This window comes from Podarcis pityusensis (assembly GCF_964106645.2).
Source record: "Podarcis pityusensis genome assembly, chromosome: 15".
Lineage (NCBI taxonomy): Eukaryota > Metazoa > Chordata > Lepidosauria > Squamata > Lacertidae > Podarcis > Podarcis pityusensis.
The window spans coordinates 2,873,425-2,888,845 of NC_138040.1; the positions used below are offsets into that span (position 1 = coordinate 2,873,425).

Sequence of the window (15,421 nt, forward strand, 5' to 3'; positions counted from 1 at the left end):
CAGACAGGGGTATTCTGGGGAAAATGAGGGTGAGGGGAGCAGGTGGGGTGTCCCTTTTCATCCTAGCAAAAGCAGCGCCATGCCTGGAGCTTGCAAATCACCTCCCAGTCAGATTTGGCTAGTTCAGGGTCAGACAGTGCCATCTGTTGGGAATGTCCACTTATGACATGCCATGGGACGCATCATCCCAAGGGAGCAGCGATGCTGGCAGCCTAGAGCAGCCTCTGCTGACCTGGCGCCCTCCAGCTGCCTTGGACTACAGCTCCCATCAGCCCCAGCCGTCCTGGGAGTTGTAGTCCAGTGCGCCTGGAGCTTGGTGAAGGCTTGACTTGGAGAGCATCTTCAGGGAGGGCTATAAATGTCCCCCTAGAGCAGGGGTCAGCAAACTTTTTCAGCAGAGGGCCGGTCCACTGTCCCTCAGACCTTGGGGGGGGCCGGACTATATTTTTTGGGGGGAAATGAACAAATTCCAATGCCCCACAAATAACCCAGAGATGCATTTTAAATAAAAGCACACATGTTAAATACTCATGTTAAAAACACGCTGATTCCCAGACCGTCCATGGGCCGGATTTAGAAGGCGATTGGGCTGGATCCGGCTCCCGGGCCTTAGTTTGCCTACCCATGATCTGGACACTAGACTTCTGTTGATGCAGCCCAGAATAGCATTGGCCTTTTTTGCTGCTGCAGCACTGACTTAAGTTCAGCTTGATAGGTTTTATTGGTTATCGTAGCTTTGCATATTTTTGCGGTGATGTTTGGTCTTGCACCTGACACAGAGTGTGAATCCTAGGAAGGAATAAACTGAACTCAGTCGGGCTTACTTCCAAGTAGAGCACTGTGCCAGAGAAACCTATTGGAATAATACTATTCACTATCACACTTGCAACTATCCCATCTAAGGCTAAAATCTCCCGCCCACTTAACCTGGTCGGAAGCCCCACCTGAACACCATTGAACTTACTGCCAAGTAAACACATGTTGGGTTGCACTGTAAAAGGTAAGACAGCACAGAAAGCAAGCTGGATCTCACCAGCTCTTTTTTCTCTGTTTCCCCCACCCAGGTTGCCAAGTCCTCACCCTGGAGACGGTGAACCTTTTCCGCAAGTATATCTCCATCCTAGATGCCCCCATCAGTTACCTTCAGAGCCCAGATGTTCTGGTTGTGTTGGCAAGAAAGGATGCAGACTTAGCCAAGGTGAGAGCCATAGGATGTCCAGAGTTCCTAGTGCAGCCCATTCCAATTCCAATCATCATCATCATCTTCCCACTCACCCAGGGGCCTTGAAAATGAACTTGAGGTTCTCAAGAGTTGCTGCTTTTCAAGACAACCAGCCATCTGCACAGTCCCTTCTGCAAACACTGGTTCTACCATGTTCAAAACGAAGGGCAGGGAACCTCAGGGGCCATATCTGGCCCTCTACAGCTGTCAGATCTGGACCTAGGGTGCTCCCCAAGGCACCCCATGCACCAGACTTGCTTTGCCCCCTTCTGAGTGCTCTTGTCAGCCCATACCCTCATTTGGGTGATGTGGGGCTGTTTCTGACAGAAGCATTGGGAGCAGGTGGTAGGTAACCTCAGGCCCATGGATGTGGCCCTCCAGGCCTCTCTATCCAGCCCTTGGCTTTCTCCCCAGGTCATGACTCTCATCACCCTTGTTTTGTGATCTCCTCTAGTGCTTTGGCCTGCCTGGGATGTGTCTTGAGCTGTGATAGCGGCTGGATTGAGACAATTACGTGCATGTATGTGTGTGTGCATGAGACAGACAAAGAGAGAGCGAAACCTCTGGTTTTGAGCACCCTGCGCTCCTTTGCTAGGAGAGGAGGGATATAAATCGTAATAATGACTAGAATGTAGCCCACTGCACAAGAGGCCAAAATCACTCCTAGGGCCCCGCCCACTTTTTGCCTCTGGCCCCCACACCACCCGCATGTGGCCCCTGTAAGATTATCTATGAGAAATGGGTTGCAAAAAGCTTACTCACTCTGATTTAGATGAAGGTTGTATTAGAATCCCAACCCCAAGAGTACAGTCGTACCTTGTTTCTCGAATGGAATCCATCCCAGAAGTCTGTTCTACTTCTGAAAATGTTTGAAAACCAAGGCGCGACTTCTGATTGGCTGCAGGAGCTTCCTGTAGCCAATCGGAAGCCGTGGAAGCCCCGTCAGACGTTCGCGTTCCAAAGAACGTTCAAAAACTGGAACATTCACTTCCGGGTTTGCGGCGTTCGGGACCAAAACGTTCGAGAACTAAGCTGTTTGACAACCAAGGTACAACTGTGTCTGAAACAGAAGAGGTCAGACGATTTGCCTGTCAAGGCCTGTATTGTCTCCTCTGACTGGCAGCAACTCTCCAGGGCAGATCTTTCCTCTCCTCTCCTACCAGAAACCCTTTTTAACTAAAGGAAATGGACTGTGTCAAATTCTTGGGAGAAGAGAGAGGTTTCCAGCGGGTGCCGGAAGTATCTTAATGTTGGTGCTGGGCAGACCTCACTGGGGAAAGCTTTCCACAGAACCAGGACAGGGGCAGCAACCAAACAGGCGAGGGAAGAGAAAGTTCTGCTTCACGCAAGGCTTCCCGCCGATTCCTCTGTCGGCCTAACCCCGAGTCACAATGGAAAAGAGGGTGTTGTTCTCTTGTCCTTCCAGAGAGCCATGCAGTGCCACCACAGCCAACTCCTCTGGTTCCGACGCCTCTACCTGTTCTTCTCGCGCTACGTGGTGATCAACTCGCTTCGCAGCCTCTGACAGGGAAGGGCCCTTTTACTCTCAAGATGCTTGGGAGGCTGGCAGGAGCGAGAGAGGCTGGAGGAGGGAGGTCCTCCTTAAAACTCTCACTGAGTGCACAAGGTCTTTCCATCCCACTGACGCAGTCTGGTTGAGATGACGGATGTCCGGGAAACTAAGCGCTGATCTGTGCCCGTTTCTGTGAAGGCGAGCGAGACGGAACTTTACAAGGCGACATAGATTATACGAGATGGGCACAGAGGAGAGGATTTATCCTGGAATGACTTCACCTTGCAGCTGTTTAAAATGTGCCATCTTTTTTCAAGAGTGTCTTTTTATCATTCCACTTATGCACCACTTCCTGTAAAAGCACTTCAAAGCGATTTAACAATAAATGGACACAGTTGCTGAAAAGTGCAGCCTGCCCCAGGGAAGTAAGTAAAGTCCCAAGCGGTGTGCGTGGAAGACTCAGCCCAAACCTCTCTTTGCCTTGAACTTTGGTGGATGGTCCTTGGGTCAGTCACCCATCCTCAGCTGGACGTACCTTACAGGCTCACGTGGGGATGAAGTAGGAGCACCTTTGCGTGCTGAACTTCTTGGAGCAAGGATGGGATATGTAGTGCTTTCTAGATGTCTTTGGACTCCCAGCTCCCATCATTCCCAACACCTGAGGCTAAGCAACAGCCCTGTGGAGGGCTGAAGGTTCCCCAAAATGTGTTTATAGAGCCGGGTGTGGTATAATGCGGCCTAGGACCCATGTACCTATGGGACCACCTCTCCTGGTCTGCCCCGTGGAGGACCTAAAGGTCCACAAATGACAACACCTTGGAGGTCCCAAGTCGCAAAGAGGTTAGATTGGTTTCAACTAGGGCCAGGGCCTTTTCAGCACTGGCCCCGACTTGGTGGAACGCTCTGTCACAAGAGACCAGGGCCCTGTGGGACTTGACATCTTTCTGCAGGGACTGCAAGACAGAGCTGTTCCGCCTGGCCTTTGGTTTGGACTCGGTCTGACCCTTATGGTCTTGATCTATCGGCTACTTTTAAAATGAGGCTGCATTTTAAATGGCATTTTAACCTGTATTTTAAATTTTGTCCTCCCCCCATTATTGTTTTTACTGTGGTTTGATTTGTGTTAGCCGCCCTGAGCCCGGGGAGGGCAGGGTATAAATAATTTTTACTATTATTATTATTATTATTATTATTATTATTGTCGCTAGAGTGGGAGAGACCCGAGTTCAAATCCTACTCAGCTAGGAGGCTTTCCCTCTCCCTGGGTGGCCTCTGGCCATCTGCTGTGTCTCAGCCCAGTCTACCTCACAAGGTTGTGGCGATGAGAAAATGTGGAGGAGAACCAGGTGTGTCACCTGAAGAAGGGTGGGGTAAGAATGCAAACTAATGTTTAGCCAGTCTGTAAATAAATAGATGAAAATGTGATAAAGCAGACATGATTTTAACTCACTAAGATTGCAGGAGCCACACTGAGGACCTGGCCTTCAACCCACCCACCCCCAACAAATGCCACTACATTATTTGAGAGGCTCCCTTATTTATATCGAGAGCCAGTGTGGTGTAGTGGTTAAGAGCGGTGGACTCGTAATCTGGTGAACCGGGTTCGCTTCCCCGCTCCTCCACATGCAGCTGCTGGGTGACCTTGGGCCAGTCACACTTCTCTGAAGTCTCTCAGCCCCACTCAGCTCACAGAGGGTTTGTTGTGGGGGAGGAAGGGAAAGGAGAATGTTAGCCGCTTTGAGACTCCTTAAAGGGAGTGAAAGGCGAGATATCAAATCCAAACGCCGCCTCTTCTTCTTCTTCTTCTTCTTCTCCTCCTCCTCCTCCTCACACGCAGCATGTGACTCAAGTCTCTCACTGATTTCAGCCTCCACCTTTGCCTTATGGAGTCCCAAGGTCCAGTAATAGTAGTAGTAGTAGTAATAATAATAATAATAATAATAATAATAATAATAATGTTATTATTTATACCCCGCCCATCTGGCTGGGTTTCCCCAGCCACTCTGGGCGGCTTCCAACAAAACACTAAAATACAATAACCTATTAAACATTAAAAGCTTCCCTAAACAGGGCTGCCTTCAGATGTCTTCTAAAAATCTGGTAGTTGTTTTTTCCTTTGAGAGCTGGTGGGAGGGTGTTCCACAGGGCGGGCGCCACCACCAAGAAGGCCCTCTGCCTGGTTCCCTGTAACTTGGCTTCTTGCAGCAAGGGAACTGCCAGAAGGCCCTCGGCGCTGGACCTCAGTGTCCGGGCAGAACGATGGAGGTGGAGACGCTCCTTCAGGTCTACTGGACCGAGGCCATTTAGGGCTTTAAAGGTCAGCACCAACACTTTGAATTGTGCTCGGAAACGTACTGGGAGCCAGTGTAGGTCTTTCAAGACCATCTGGTTCCTCTGTATTTCCACAAGGCACACCAAAGAATGTAGGAAGCTTCCTTTGATTTAAGTTCCTTTGATTTATTGTCTATACTGGCCGGCAGCAAACCTGAAGATCCCTTCTGTCCCATTGAGCTTCCGGGTCAGAGAGTATGCAGCAGAGAGTGGTTTGTTTTACAAAAATACAAGTTTTATTTCCCAAAGGTATTTGAAACAGAGATCGATCTCTCAGCAATCCAGGACAGATGGGCTATGGGGTGTGTGTGCTGAGAATGACCAGCCTCAGGGGCCTCTGCCCTTCCAGAACGGGCTGGGTCACTCTTTGGACATACTCCTGATGGTGGGGTGTCCTTTCACAGCCTTCTCCCATTCCTTGCCGTTGATCGCCTCTATGGTGACGCTGCTGACTGTCCCCTCGTCCAGGCAGTGCGGAGCTATTCCTGAGAGAGGGAGAGAAGCTTCATCAGGCAAGGCTCCCTGACTCCTAGGGAAGGTCCCCTGGACTCTTGTGTTTTTGTCCCAGGTATGGTGAAGCTGTGGCTCTACAGATGCTGCCAGACTCCGATTTACGGGCCGGATTTACGTATAAGCTAAATAAGCTATAGCTTAGGGCCCCACTCTCCCCCAAAAAAATTTAAAGGAAGAAAAAAACTGGATGTACATTTCCAAAATGTAAGATAATAAACAAATAAAATAAAGCCTACATACAGCAACAGTGTTTTGTGTTGTCTAGGCTCCTATTTGTTATGTGCAAATGGCTTTAGATACCTCCTAGGTCCACAAATTACCATACAGCATATATTCAACACAAAAAGCAGCAACAATTTGTTGTTGACAAAGGAGAGCTGGACATATAAAGGGGTAACATTACCTTCAGTAGCTTAAAAGGTAAAAGGTAAAGGGACCCCTGACCATTAGGTCCAGTCGTGGCCGACTCTGGGGTTGCGGCGCTCATCTCGCTTTATTGGCCGAGGGAGCCGGCGTACAGCTTCCGGGTCATGTGGCCAGCACAGCGAACCAGAGCAGCTCCCGAAAATGCTGTTTACCTTCCCGCCGGAGCGGTACCTATTTATCTACTTGCACTTTGACGTGCTTTCGAACTGCTAGGTTGGCAGGAGCAGGGACCGAGCAACGGGAGCTCACCACATTGCAGGGATTCGAACTGCCGACCTTCTGATCGGCAAGCCCTAGGCTCTGTGGTTTAACCCACAGCGCCACCCGCGTCCCTTCAGTAGCTTAGGGCCTAAATCCGGCCCTGACTCCGACCCCCATCAGCCCACAACCATCATGGCCAACCAACAGAGATTATGTGAGTTGGAGTACAACAACCTTTCAACGGCCACAGGTCCTCCACTTGACAGCAGGCTCAATTCTCCAAGCACCGCTTCTTACATAGTCAAAAGGGCACCATCCGTACACAGGATGGAGATACTGTCAGGCTTGGGAGAAGTCTCCAGTTTTGCAGGAGTACAGAAGTCTTTAAGGAAAGAACTCACTGGTTCGAAACACCCCTAAAAGCACCTTATTGGGACTGGGGGTCTTCAGCAGCCACAGAATGCTGACTTGTCTGTTTGGGAGTGAAGGAGGGCAATTGGAATGGAGTATACTGGGAAAGGGTAGCTGGAACCCCAAGCTGCAATGTAACACTATCAGTTGCTTCAGGAGGGGGAAGCTGTACAGAAAGCAGCAAACCAAGGAAGACTCCCGCCACACACACCCCGCCACCCTCTTCAAGCCTCAGGCCCCCTGTGGACAACTCCCTACCGTAGCCGTCTGGGTTGGAGCGGGGCGTGTAGAAGCTCTGGATGCCGCATGTCTTGCAGAAGGTGTGCTGGGCGCAGTGGGTGTTGAAGGTGTAAGTGGCGAGGCTGTCTGCACCCTTGGCGAAAAGGACGACAACAGCATGACACTTAAGCCTTTCTAGACAAGGTGCTTTCCCGAGGCGCCCAAAGCGCTTTGCGCCAATGAGCGCAGTGCGCTCCACAAACCAGCTTGTAAGGTCAGATCCCTGCAGCGCACTCTTTGTGAGCCTGCCCTTGAGGCTGGCCAAGGGAGCCACAGCTGGTGCAGAATTCAGCAGCCAGGAAGACCCGTTCGATAGTGGAACAGACTCCCCCGGGAGGTGCTGGACTCCCCTTCCTTGGAGGTTTTGGAGCAGAGGTTAGATGGCTCTCTGCCAGGGATGCTTTATAATAATAATAATTTATTATTTATACCCTGCCCATCTGGCTGAGTTTCCCCAGCCACTCTGGGCGGCTCCCAATCGAGTGTTAAAAACAATACAGCAATAAATATTAAAAACTTCCCTAAACAGGGCTGCCTTCAGATGTCTTTTAAAAATAATATAGCTGCTTATTTCCTTCACATCTGATGGGAGGGCGTTCCACAGGGCGGGCGCCACCACCAAGAAGGCCCTCTGTCTGGTTCCTGTAACCTCACTTCTCGCAATGAGGGAACCACCAGAAGGCCCTCGGCGCTGGACCTCAGTGTCTGGGCTGAACAATGGGGGTGGAGATGCTCCTTCAGGTATACTGGACTGTTTAGGGCTTTCAAGGTCAGCACCAACACTTTGAATTGTGCTTGGAAACGTACTGGGAGCCAATGCAGATCTCTCAGGACCGGTGTTATGTGGTCCCGGCGGCCGCTCCCAGCCACTTTAGCTGAGAGTCCTGCATTGCAGGGGGGTGGACTCTCAGAGTCCCTTCCAACTCCACGATTGTGCTGGACTAGCAGAGTCCACCAGGTCTCTCCTTATGCATTAGCATACAATTTCCTGAACGACTCAGGACCAGCTTACCTCATCATCAGAAGGAGAGCTTGCTGATAGAAGCTGTGACCTACTGATTGTCACCTGGTGGCTATAGGAAAGCAGGGCATGCTTTGGGGTGGCTCCTCCCATGCTCTGGACTGCCCTCAACCCCCCCCCTTCACCCACTGGGTCGCTCTCTGGGGTCATCAGCTGGCAACTTCTCCAGCCCCTTCAGCATCCTGATCTGACCAGCCCCTCCTCTTGACTCTTGACTTTTTGTTTTCCTTCGTTCTGTTTCTCTTCATTTAAACTCTTTTAATATGTGTTTGTTCCCTTGAAAACCCCTTTGAGATTTCTGCAAATGGAAGCAGTGCCAGAGATATCATAAAATAAAAGAAAGGATCCCATCATTGCAGGTGGAGGGAGAGAATCTGGCTTTGAGAATAGTCCAGCAGTCCTTCAGATATTGCTGGGCTGCCAACTCCCGTCATTCCACTGGGAGCTGGGGCCTTGGGACATCGGGGGGGCAGCCAGAGGCTCCCCCAGGCCTGGAACAGCAGCTGCTTGCTGCCTTCATTGCCAAAGGCAAGAGCCCAGGTGTCAACTTTTATCTAGATTGGCAGCCAAGTTTCTGTGCAAGTTGTTTTGCAGCCAGAGAGGCCAAAGGGCAAAGCAAAGTCCTGCCTGGAAAAAGCAAGGGTATGATCACCATTGCAATTGGGAAAGGAGATGGGCAGGATAAGGAGAAAGGGTGAATCCAGGCCTGTCTTTGCAGTCTGGGGATGTTGTGGGGCTGTCGGGCGCACCCTCCCCAACTCGCCAAACCTACCTTCAGCAACTTGAAGTGCGAGGCAGGAACGATGAAGTGCTTGTTTTGCTTCTTCACACAGATGCTGCAACTGGAAAAGGCAGGAGAGAAAGATTAAAGAAGTCAGGACTAAGTTACCTGAAAGGCCACCTGCCCCCCACGCCTGTACAGGAGGGGTCAGCTGACGAGTGGGAGGGCAGGGTTTAATTCTGCATTAGATTTACGTCCCAGTAAGGAACAAGATCACACTGTCGAGACAGCAGGGTTTAATTCCCTCATCAGCTGAGCAGGGATTTACAGCCCTTTGCAAAGAGGCCCTTTGAAGTATGTTGTGCACAAAGGTGCTTTTGCAAAGCACTTAAAACAGCTCACGTGCTCCTATTTGAGCTTCAAGAGGCTTGAACCGGAGCACAGAGAGACTTAAAAAGGGCTTTGCAAGTCTCCCTCCCTACCTCTTTGTCCCAAACCTTTGGGAGGAAACTTGCAAAGCCTTTTCCAAGTCTCCCCACACTTCCCTTTGAAGCCTCTGAGACTGGGGGCCTAAAGGAGGGAGATACTTTCACAGCACTTTGTGAGTCTCCCAGAGCGCCCTTTTAAGCCTTCAAGATCAGGGGCTTAAAGGGGGAGCATGGGGAGACTTGCAAAGCAAAAGGAATTTGGACAGGCGGGCAACCCAACTCTCAAATTTGGCCCAAGAAGTAGATCCTGATAAGGACCTGGCCTGCAGAGCAAAACAGGATCATCTGAAGAAATTCTATTTGCAGCACCGCACCCTACAGAATATCATAGGCCAGTGACCCAAAAAGGGGCATTTTCTGCAGTTGCCCTCAATATTATGGGATGCCCTTCCTGCTGCCATATATGATGCAACAACCATCAGCTGCTGCAGATGCTTTCTGCAAACTTACCTTTTTGCCCAGGATTACTTTGACTCCCTAAGATTGAATCCTGTTTTAATCTCTCTGAATTCCCTGAGCTCCTGTTTTTAATTTGGTTTTTGTACCCATTTATGCTACTACTTTGCAAGTTCTACCTTCTTTTTCTGTTTTAGTGAAACAGATTTTTGAAAAACGCTACCATAATTCTTGAGCATCAGTTCCCCGTGGGCACGAGGTTCAGCACGCTCCGGGGGGTATTTGTTTCACAAGGTATAAATGTCTGGGAAACCAAACAAACTCTGGACGTGTGAGTGCATGAGACTGGGACTGTGGGCAGAAGCGACACATTCCAGGAACAGTTCTCTGAAAGAGCAGCTCTTGCGTTTGACCCTGCTGCTATGCCCATGAACTCGCTGTGTGTTGGTGTGCTTTCTGAACGCTTTCCGTAAACCCCCTCAAAGTGGAAAGGGTCGGTGGAGAGGGATCGTGGATGACACTCACTTGCAATCAAAGACGTGGAGGTCGGCCGATGCCCAGACCTCAAAGCGTACAGCCCCACAGTGGCAGCCCCCTGTGTGCTTCACCAGCCCTTGGTACTCGCTAGAGGGAAAGAGAGGGGAAAGAACAGAGGTTTGTTATTGGTCCTTCGAGGTCTGAATCAATGCACCTTTGCCTTGCTGGCCAATTACCATATTTTTCACTCTATAAGACGTACTTTTCCCCTCCCAAAAAGTAAGGGGAAATGTGTGTGCGTCTTATGCAGCGAATGCAGGCTGCACAGCTTTCGTTGAAGCCAGGAGAGCAAGAGGGATCGGTGTGCACCGATCCCTCTTGCTCTCCTGGCTTCGCTTCGCTGGAGAGGCACTGCGCAGCCTTCCCTCTCTGCGCAGAGCCCCTTCAGCGAAGCGGGAGGAGAAACGGAGCCCCTTCCGTTTCTCCTCCCGCTTTGCTGGAGAGGCGCTGAGCAGAGAGGGAGAGAATTTTTCCCCCCTGTTCTCCTCCTCTAAAACTAGGTGCGTCTTATGGTCGGGTGCGTCTTATAGAGCGAAAAATACGATATTTACCATTTCTGGAAGCAGTGAAATTGCAGAACATGAACTTTGTATCTATCACTGGGGAGGAAAAGAGAGCCGGTGGTGGTGTAATGGTTAGAGTGTCATGCTAGGACCCGGGAAAGACCTGGGTTCAAATCTCCACTTGGCTATGAAGCTCACTGGGCGTGACCTTGGGCCAGTCACACTGCCTCTCAGCCTAACCTAACTCTCAGGGTGTTGTGGGAATTAAAGGAAGAAAAGAAGAACCATGTACACCACCTTGCAGGGAAAGGTGGGAAATAAATCCAACAATAAGCAACATTTCCAGAGCCACTGCCATCCGGTGAGCTTCTTGATGGAACAGGGATTTGAAGTCAGGCCTTCCACATCTATTGGCTGATAGCAAACTTGTTAAGAACATAAAAAGCTTCCTTTATACCAACTCAGGCCTGGTCCATCTTCCCAGCGCTATTAGGAGCTGCCTGGGGTTGAATATGGGGCCTTCTGCATGCAAACCTTGCGCTCTGTCATAGAGTTGTGGCCCTTCCCATAAAAGCAAAGTAAGATCCTAGTCCTCATGGTTCCGAATAAACGGTTGAAGCAGGAACACAAGAAGCCACCTTAGTCTGAGTCAGGTCCCAGGTTGAGTTCCTACAATTGCCAGGCAAGTCCTGCCTGAAATCCTGGACAGCACCTGCCAATCAATTTAGACAATGCCAATCAATGGGCTGATTCAGCAGAAGTATGCCTGGAGAGCTCAGTTGGTGTAGCTCCAAGGTTGCAGGTTCAATTCCTGTATGGACAGGGGTCAGCAAGCTTTTTCAGCAGGGGGTCAGTCCACTGTCTCTCAGACCTTGTGGGGGGCCAGACTATATTTTGAGGGGGGGATGAATGAATTCCTATGCCCCACATTCAGATGGACACATTCTACTCGTGTAAAAAAACCAGGCAGGCCCCACAAATAACCCAGAGATGCATTTTAAATAAAAGGGCACATTCTACTCATGTAAAAACACGCTGATTCCCGGACCGTCCGCGGGCTGGATTTAGAAGGCGATTGGGCCAGATCCGGCCCCTGGGCCTTAGTCTGCCTACCCATGTTCTAGGAAGACAGCTTCTTAAGCTTCCTTTGGACTTACTCCCGGGTAAGTGGTGTTAGGACAGCAGCCTTAGACGAGCAGGGAATCCCCACTCCTACATTTAAAAAAAAATAATCCTGAAAAATAAAGCACTCTTTTTCCAACTCTACGATTCTATAAGGGCGAGGGGCTTCGTTTGGAAGGCTGGGGCATCCACCTTGCATTTGCAGGAAGACGCCCCCCCCCAAAAAAAGGTTGGGCGCTCCAGCAGGTGCAAAAACAAGGCGCTTCCCCCAAAAGGACGGCGGCGGTGGCGATTGGAGCTTTCGATGCACGGGAGCAAAAGGGGAAAGCAGGTTGCACAGGTGGGCGGGGGCGTGTCCCGGATCGGGCCCCCCTCCCCTCCATCCTCGCCTCCTCCTCCTTACTCACAAGGTGTCCAGCAAAAGCCTGGCCGCCTCCTCGCAGCTCACCCGCTGGCGCTTCTGGAACTGCAGCCAGCGCTCCTTCTGCGCCCCCAGCGCCAGGGCGCACAGCTCCTCCGGGGCGGCGGCGGGGGCGGCGGGGGTCGCCTTGCCCGGCGGGGCCGCCTTGCCTTTGGAGGAGGCGCGATCCCTTGGGGAAGAGGGGATCGGGGCCGGAGGAGGCGGCGCCGGAGCTTTCCTGCCGCCGGACTGGGGGCCTTTGCGCGTCGCGGCAGCCGCCGGGGTCCTCTTCGCCTTCCCCATAGCTCCTTTCCTCGCCGCGCCGCCCCTCTTGCGCTCGCCGCCTCGGCCGCCCGGGGGCGCTCCAGAGCTGTGCCAGCGCCTCCGGTGAGGAGCCACGTGGAGGAGGAACTATGGGGAGGGGGAAAAGTGGGGGCTCCTTCGGAGATGCCCTTTCCAAAATGCCAAGGCTGGAGCAAAAAAGCGCAAAAGGCCTTGAGACGCGGATCGACCTGTAATAATAACTATACTTTTCATGCGAGCACCAGCTGTCGACGTTTCTTGCACGGGGATTAGACCCTCCAGACACTTCTTATATGATCTTATTTTCTTACATGTACAGCAGAACCGTCATCTTCCTGGCAAAAGTTTTAAATCTGGAACTAAACTTTATACTTGGATAACGCTGATGTTCTACTGTGCTTGTGCTGTTATTTTAACCCATGGGCAACTGCGCTCATTCTTTGTGCCTGTTTCGCAGATCTGTTTTTCCATTTTTTTACTTTCATCTGCTCCCTTTTTAATATACATGATAAAATGGAAATTTTAAAATATATTTTAAAAAATAAAGGTAAAGGTAAAGGGACCCCTGACCATTAGGTCCAGTCGTGGCCGACTCTGGGGTTGCAGCGCTCATCTCGCTTTATTGGCCGAGGGAGACGGCGCACAGCTTCCGGGTCATGTGGCCAGCAGGACTAAGCCGCTTCTGGCGAACCAGAGCAGCGCACGGAAACGCCGTTTACCTTCCTGCCGGAGCGGTACCTATTTATCTACTTGCACTTGACGTGCTTTCGAACTGCTAGGTTGGCAGGAGCAGGGACCAAGCAATTGGAGCTCACCCCGTTGCAGGGATTTGAACCGCCGACCATTCCGATCGTCAAGTCCTAGGCTCTGTGGTTTAACCCACAGCGCCACCCGCGTCCCCTATAGATAATTTAGGAAGATGGAAAAATTGGAGAAGTACTGATATGCAGCTGAAAACAGAATTAAAAGGAAGGGATGCGGAGGGAAGTCAGGAGATTCAGAGTAATCTCGATATTTGGATTCTGTATTATTTTATGTTGTATGTTTATATTTCTGAAAATCAAATAAAAAAGATTATGGGGGAAAGAAGAGTCAGTGTGGTATAAGTGGTTTGAGTTTCAGGCTGGAACATGGAGGAGATTCGGGTTCAAATCCCCACTCAGCCATGAAGCCCATCAGGGGACCAGTCCCTATCTCTCACCCTTAACCTTCTTTGCAGGGTTTCTGGGAGGATAAAAGGGAAAGGGGGAGGTGCCTGCTTGCTGCCTTGAGCTCCATGGAGGAGAGGCGGAATATAATTACAATGAATCCGGAAACAAATAAATGAAACCTCACGCCAAGGCATGCAGAGGTGACTCAGCAGTAGACAGCGAATAATCCATGCCTCCTTTAAACAAGTCCTCACCCTTAGTGGGTGCCAATTCTGTGTCTCATTTAATGGTGGTGATGAGATCACCGCTGATCATGGGAACCGGAGGTTGTGAACCCCAAAGCTGATAATTGTTAAGTTCCTGGCAAGTCATTTGAAAGGAGCTTTTTCGTAGGGCTCCGTCAAGCCTTGAACTGGTTTTGTGTGGGACAAGCGGTGAAAAAGGCAAGTGTGCCTCTGAGCATGTCGTCTGCTGAATGAGGGCATTTCCAGCCTTGGCGTTGGATGGGGATGAAGCAGAGGTGCCAACTTTGCACTTAAGAACTGTTATAAGGGGGGGGGGGACTGCACTTTTTCCCTTATGGGGTATCCAAGAGCCCGTACAGAGTCCTTACGTAGGTTCCCTATCGGTAGGAGAAAATAACAGAGGCCTACCAGAGAATATTGAGAAGCAAAGCAGCTAGTAAGCCTGATCTTTATTGATCTGTTGCAACAGGGTCCTCACTCACCACACGCAGGAGGGAGGAGGAACCCTGAACAATGGTGCAAGCCCTTATATAGACTTTTGAAGTTGCCACCCTGTAGCTCAAGACCACCCTCCAAAACATCATACATATATCACTGAAGGGGTGGTCTACAGCAGAAATCCTGTCTGCCAGGTACCTGATAATGGTCGCTGATTGCATTTACCTAGGCAGTCTGGTCATTCTTTTGTGATGGTAAATACTCAGTTCCTGAACCCAGGTCACAGGCTCACCCGATTCATACACAGATATGCCCTTAAGACAGGATTTGTGAGCACAGAGACAATGGGAGGTTTTCCCATTTCCTTCCTCCTTGCGGAGAAATATTTGAGGTCTATTTGGAGAGTAAAAATGGCTTCAGGATTGTTCTCCTGTTCTATTTCAGACACGTGGTTTATATACTTATGTATGTGTTTGCTTGGTACATTTATGAACATTTAATTCATATCTTAGACATTATAATTCTCATAACAGAACATAAGAAGAGCCCACTGGATCAGACTTGATGATCTGTTGGTCTGATCCAGCAGGTCTGATCCAGCAGCCAAGTTCTTATATCCTTAATGTAGGAAAACATCCTCAGAGCTGCTTGGAAGTCTGCTGACACAAGGCCTGAGGGGTACATTGCCAGAGGGCCATAGAACCACACTGATTGTTCAGTTGCTAATAATTGCTTCTAAAATTATAAATAAATACAAAGCGTCTTGAAATCACAAGCCCAGATTTGGTTTCCTAGCAGGTGGAAAGGGGGCCAGAAATAAGTGCTTTCTGGTTTTCTGATTCTGAATGCATCCCAAGAGTTAAATTCCACATTGACTCATTTTTTCCTGTAACCTAAAGCCTTCTGTGTGTATTGACAAACCCCAGTCCGCACCCAGAGCTGCTCAGGAGAGATGCAGGCCTGAAACACTCCACTAAGCTGCTGCAGCTGGTCAAACTCGTTTGGTTTGCCTTCCTGTCAAGTATTGGAAGGAAAGGTCACTGGAGATAACATGTTCACCAGCCAGCCCTTCATTTCTTTCTTCCTCAGTATCGTAATTCTGTGCCTGCCATTATGACTTTTCAGTGTCAAGATTCTAGTCCTCATTTAAAAACTCAATACTTCTCCCTCATCTATTTCTTGTGACCTTTCTTGCTGTCT

At 50.1% G+C, this 15,421-nt stretch overlaps 2 protein-coding genes across 2 annotated transcripts in view; one reads left to right on the forward strand and one right to left on the reverse strand.

The window, feature by feature from the left end:
- PIGL (phosphatidylinositol glycan anchor biosynthesis class L) overlaps positions 1 to 3,140 on the forward strand; it is a 49,143-nt gene extending 46,003 nt beyond the window's left edge. The window contains exons 6-7 of the mRNA XM_080983229.1: positions 1,065 to 1,198; positions 2,649 to 3,140. Of these exons, the coding sequence (XP_080839355.1) occupies positions 1,065 to 1,198; positions 2,649 to 2,747 (233 nt within the window). The 3' untranslated portion in view covers positions 2,748 to 3,140. The remainder of the gene's footprint in view (positions 1 to 1,064; positions 1,199 to 2,648) is intronic.
- A 2,139-nt stretch (positions 3,141 to 5,279) lies between these two features.
- Positions 5,280 to 12,426, reverse strand: CENPV (centromere protein V). The gene is made up of 5 exons (XM_080983246.1): positions 12,092 to 12,426; positions 10,048 to 10,146; positions 8,690 to 8,759; positions 6,876 to 6,990; positions 5,280 to 5,551 (listed from the first exon to the last, which is right to left on the reverse strand). The coding sequence occupies exons 1-5, from the start codon at positions 12,385 to 12,387 to the stop codon at positions 5,427 to 5,429; spliced, it is 705 nt and encodes a 234-aa protein (XP_080839372.1). The 5' UTR covers positions 12,388 to 12,426; the 3' UTR covers positions 5,280 to 5,426.
- Between the last annotated feature and the right edge of the window lie 2,995 nt (positions 12,427 to 15,421).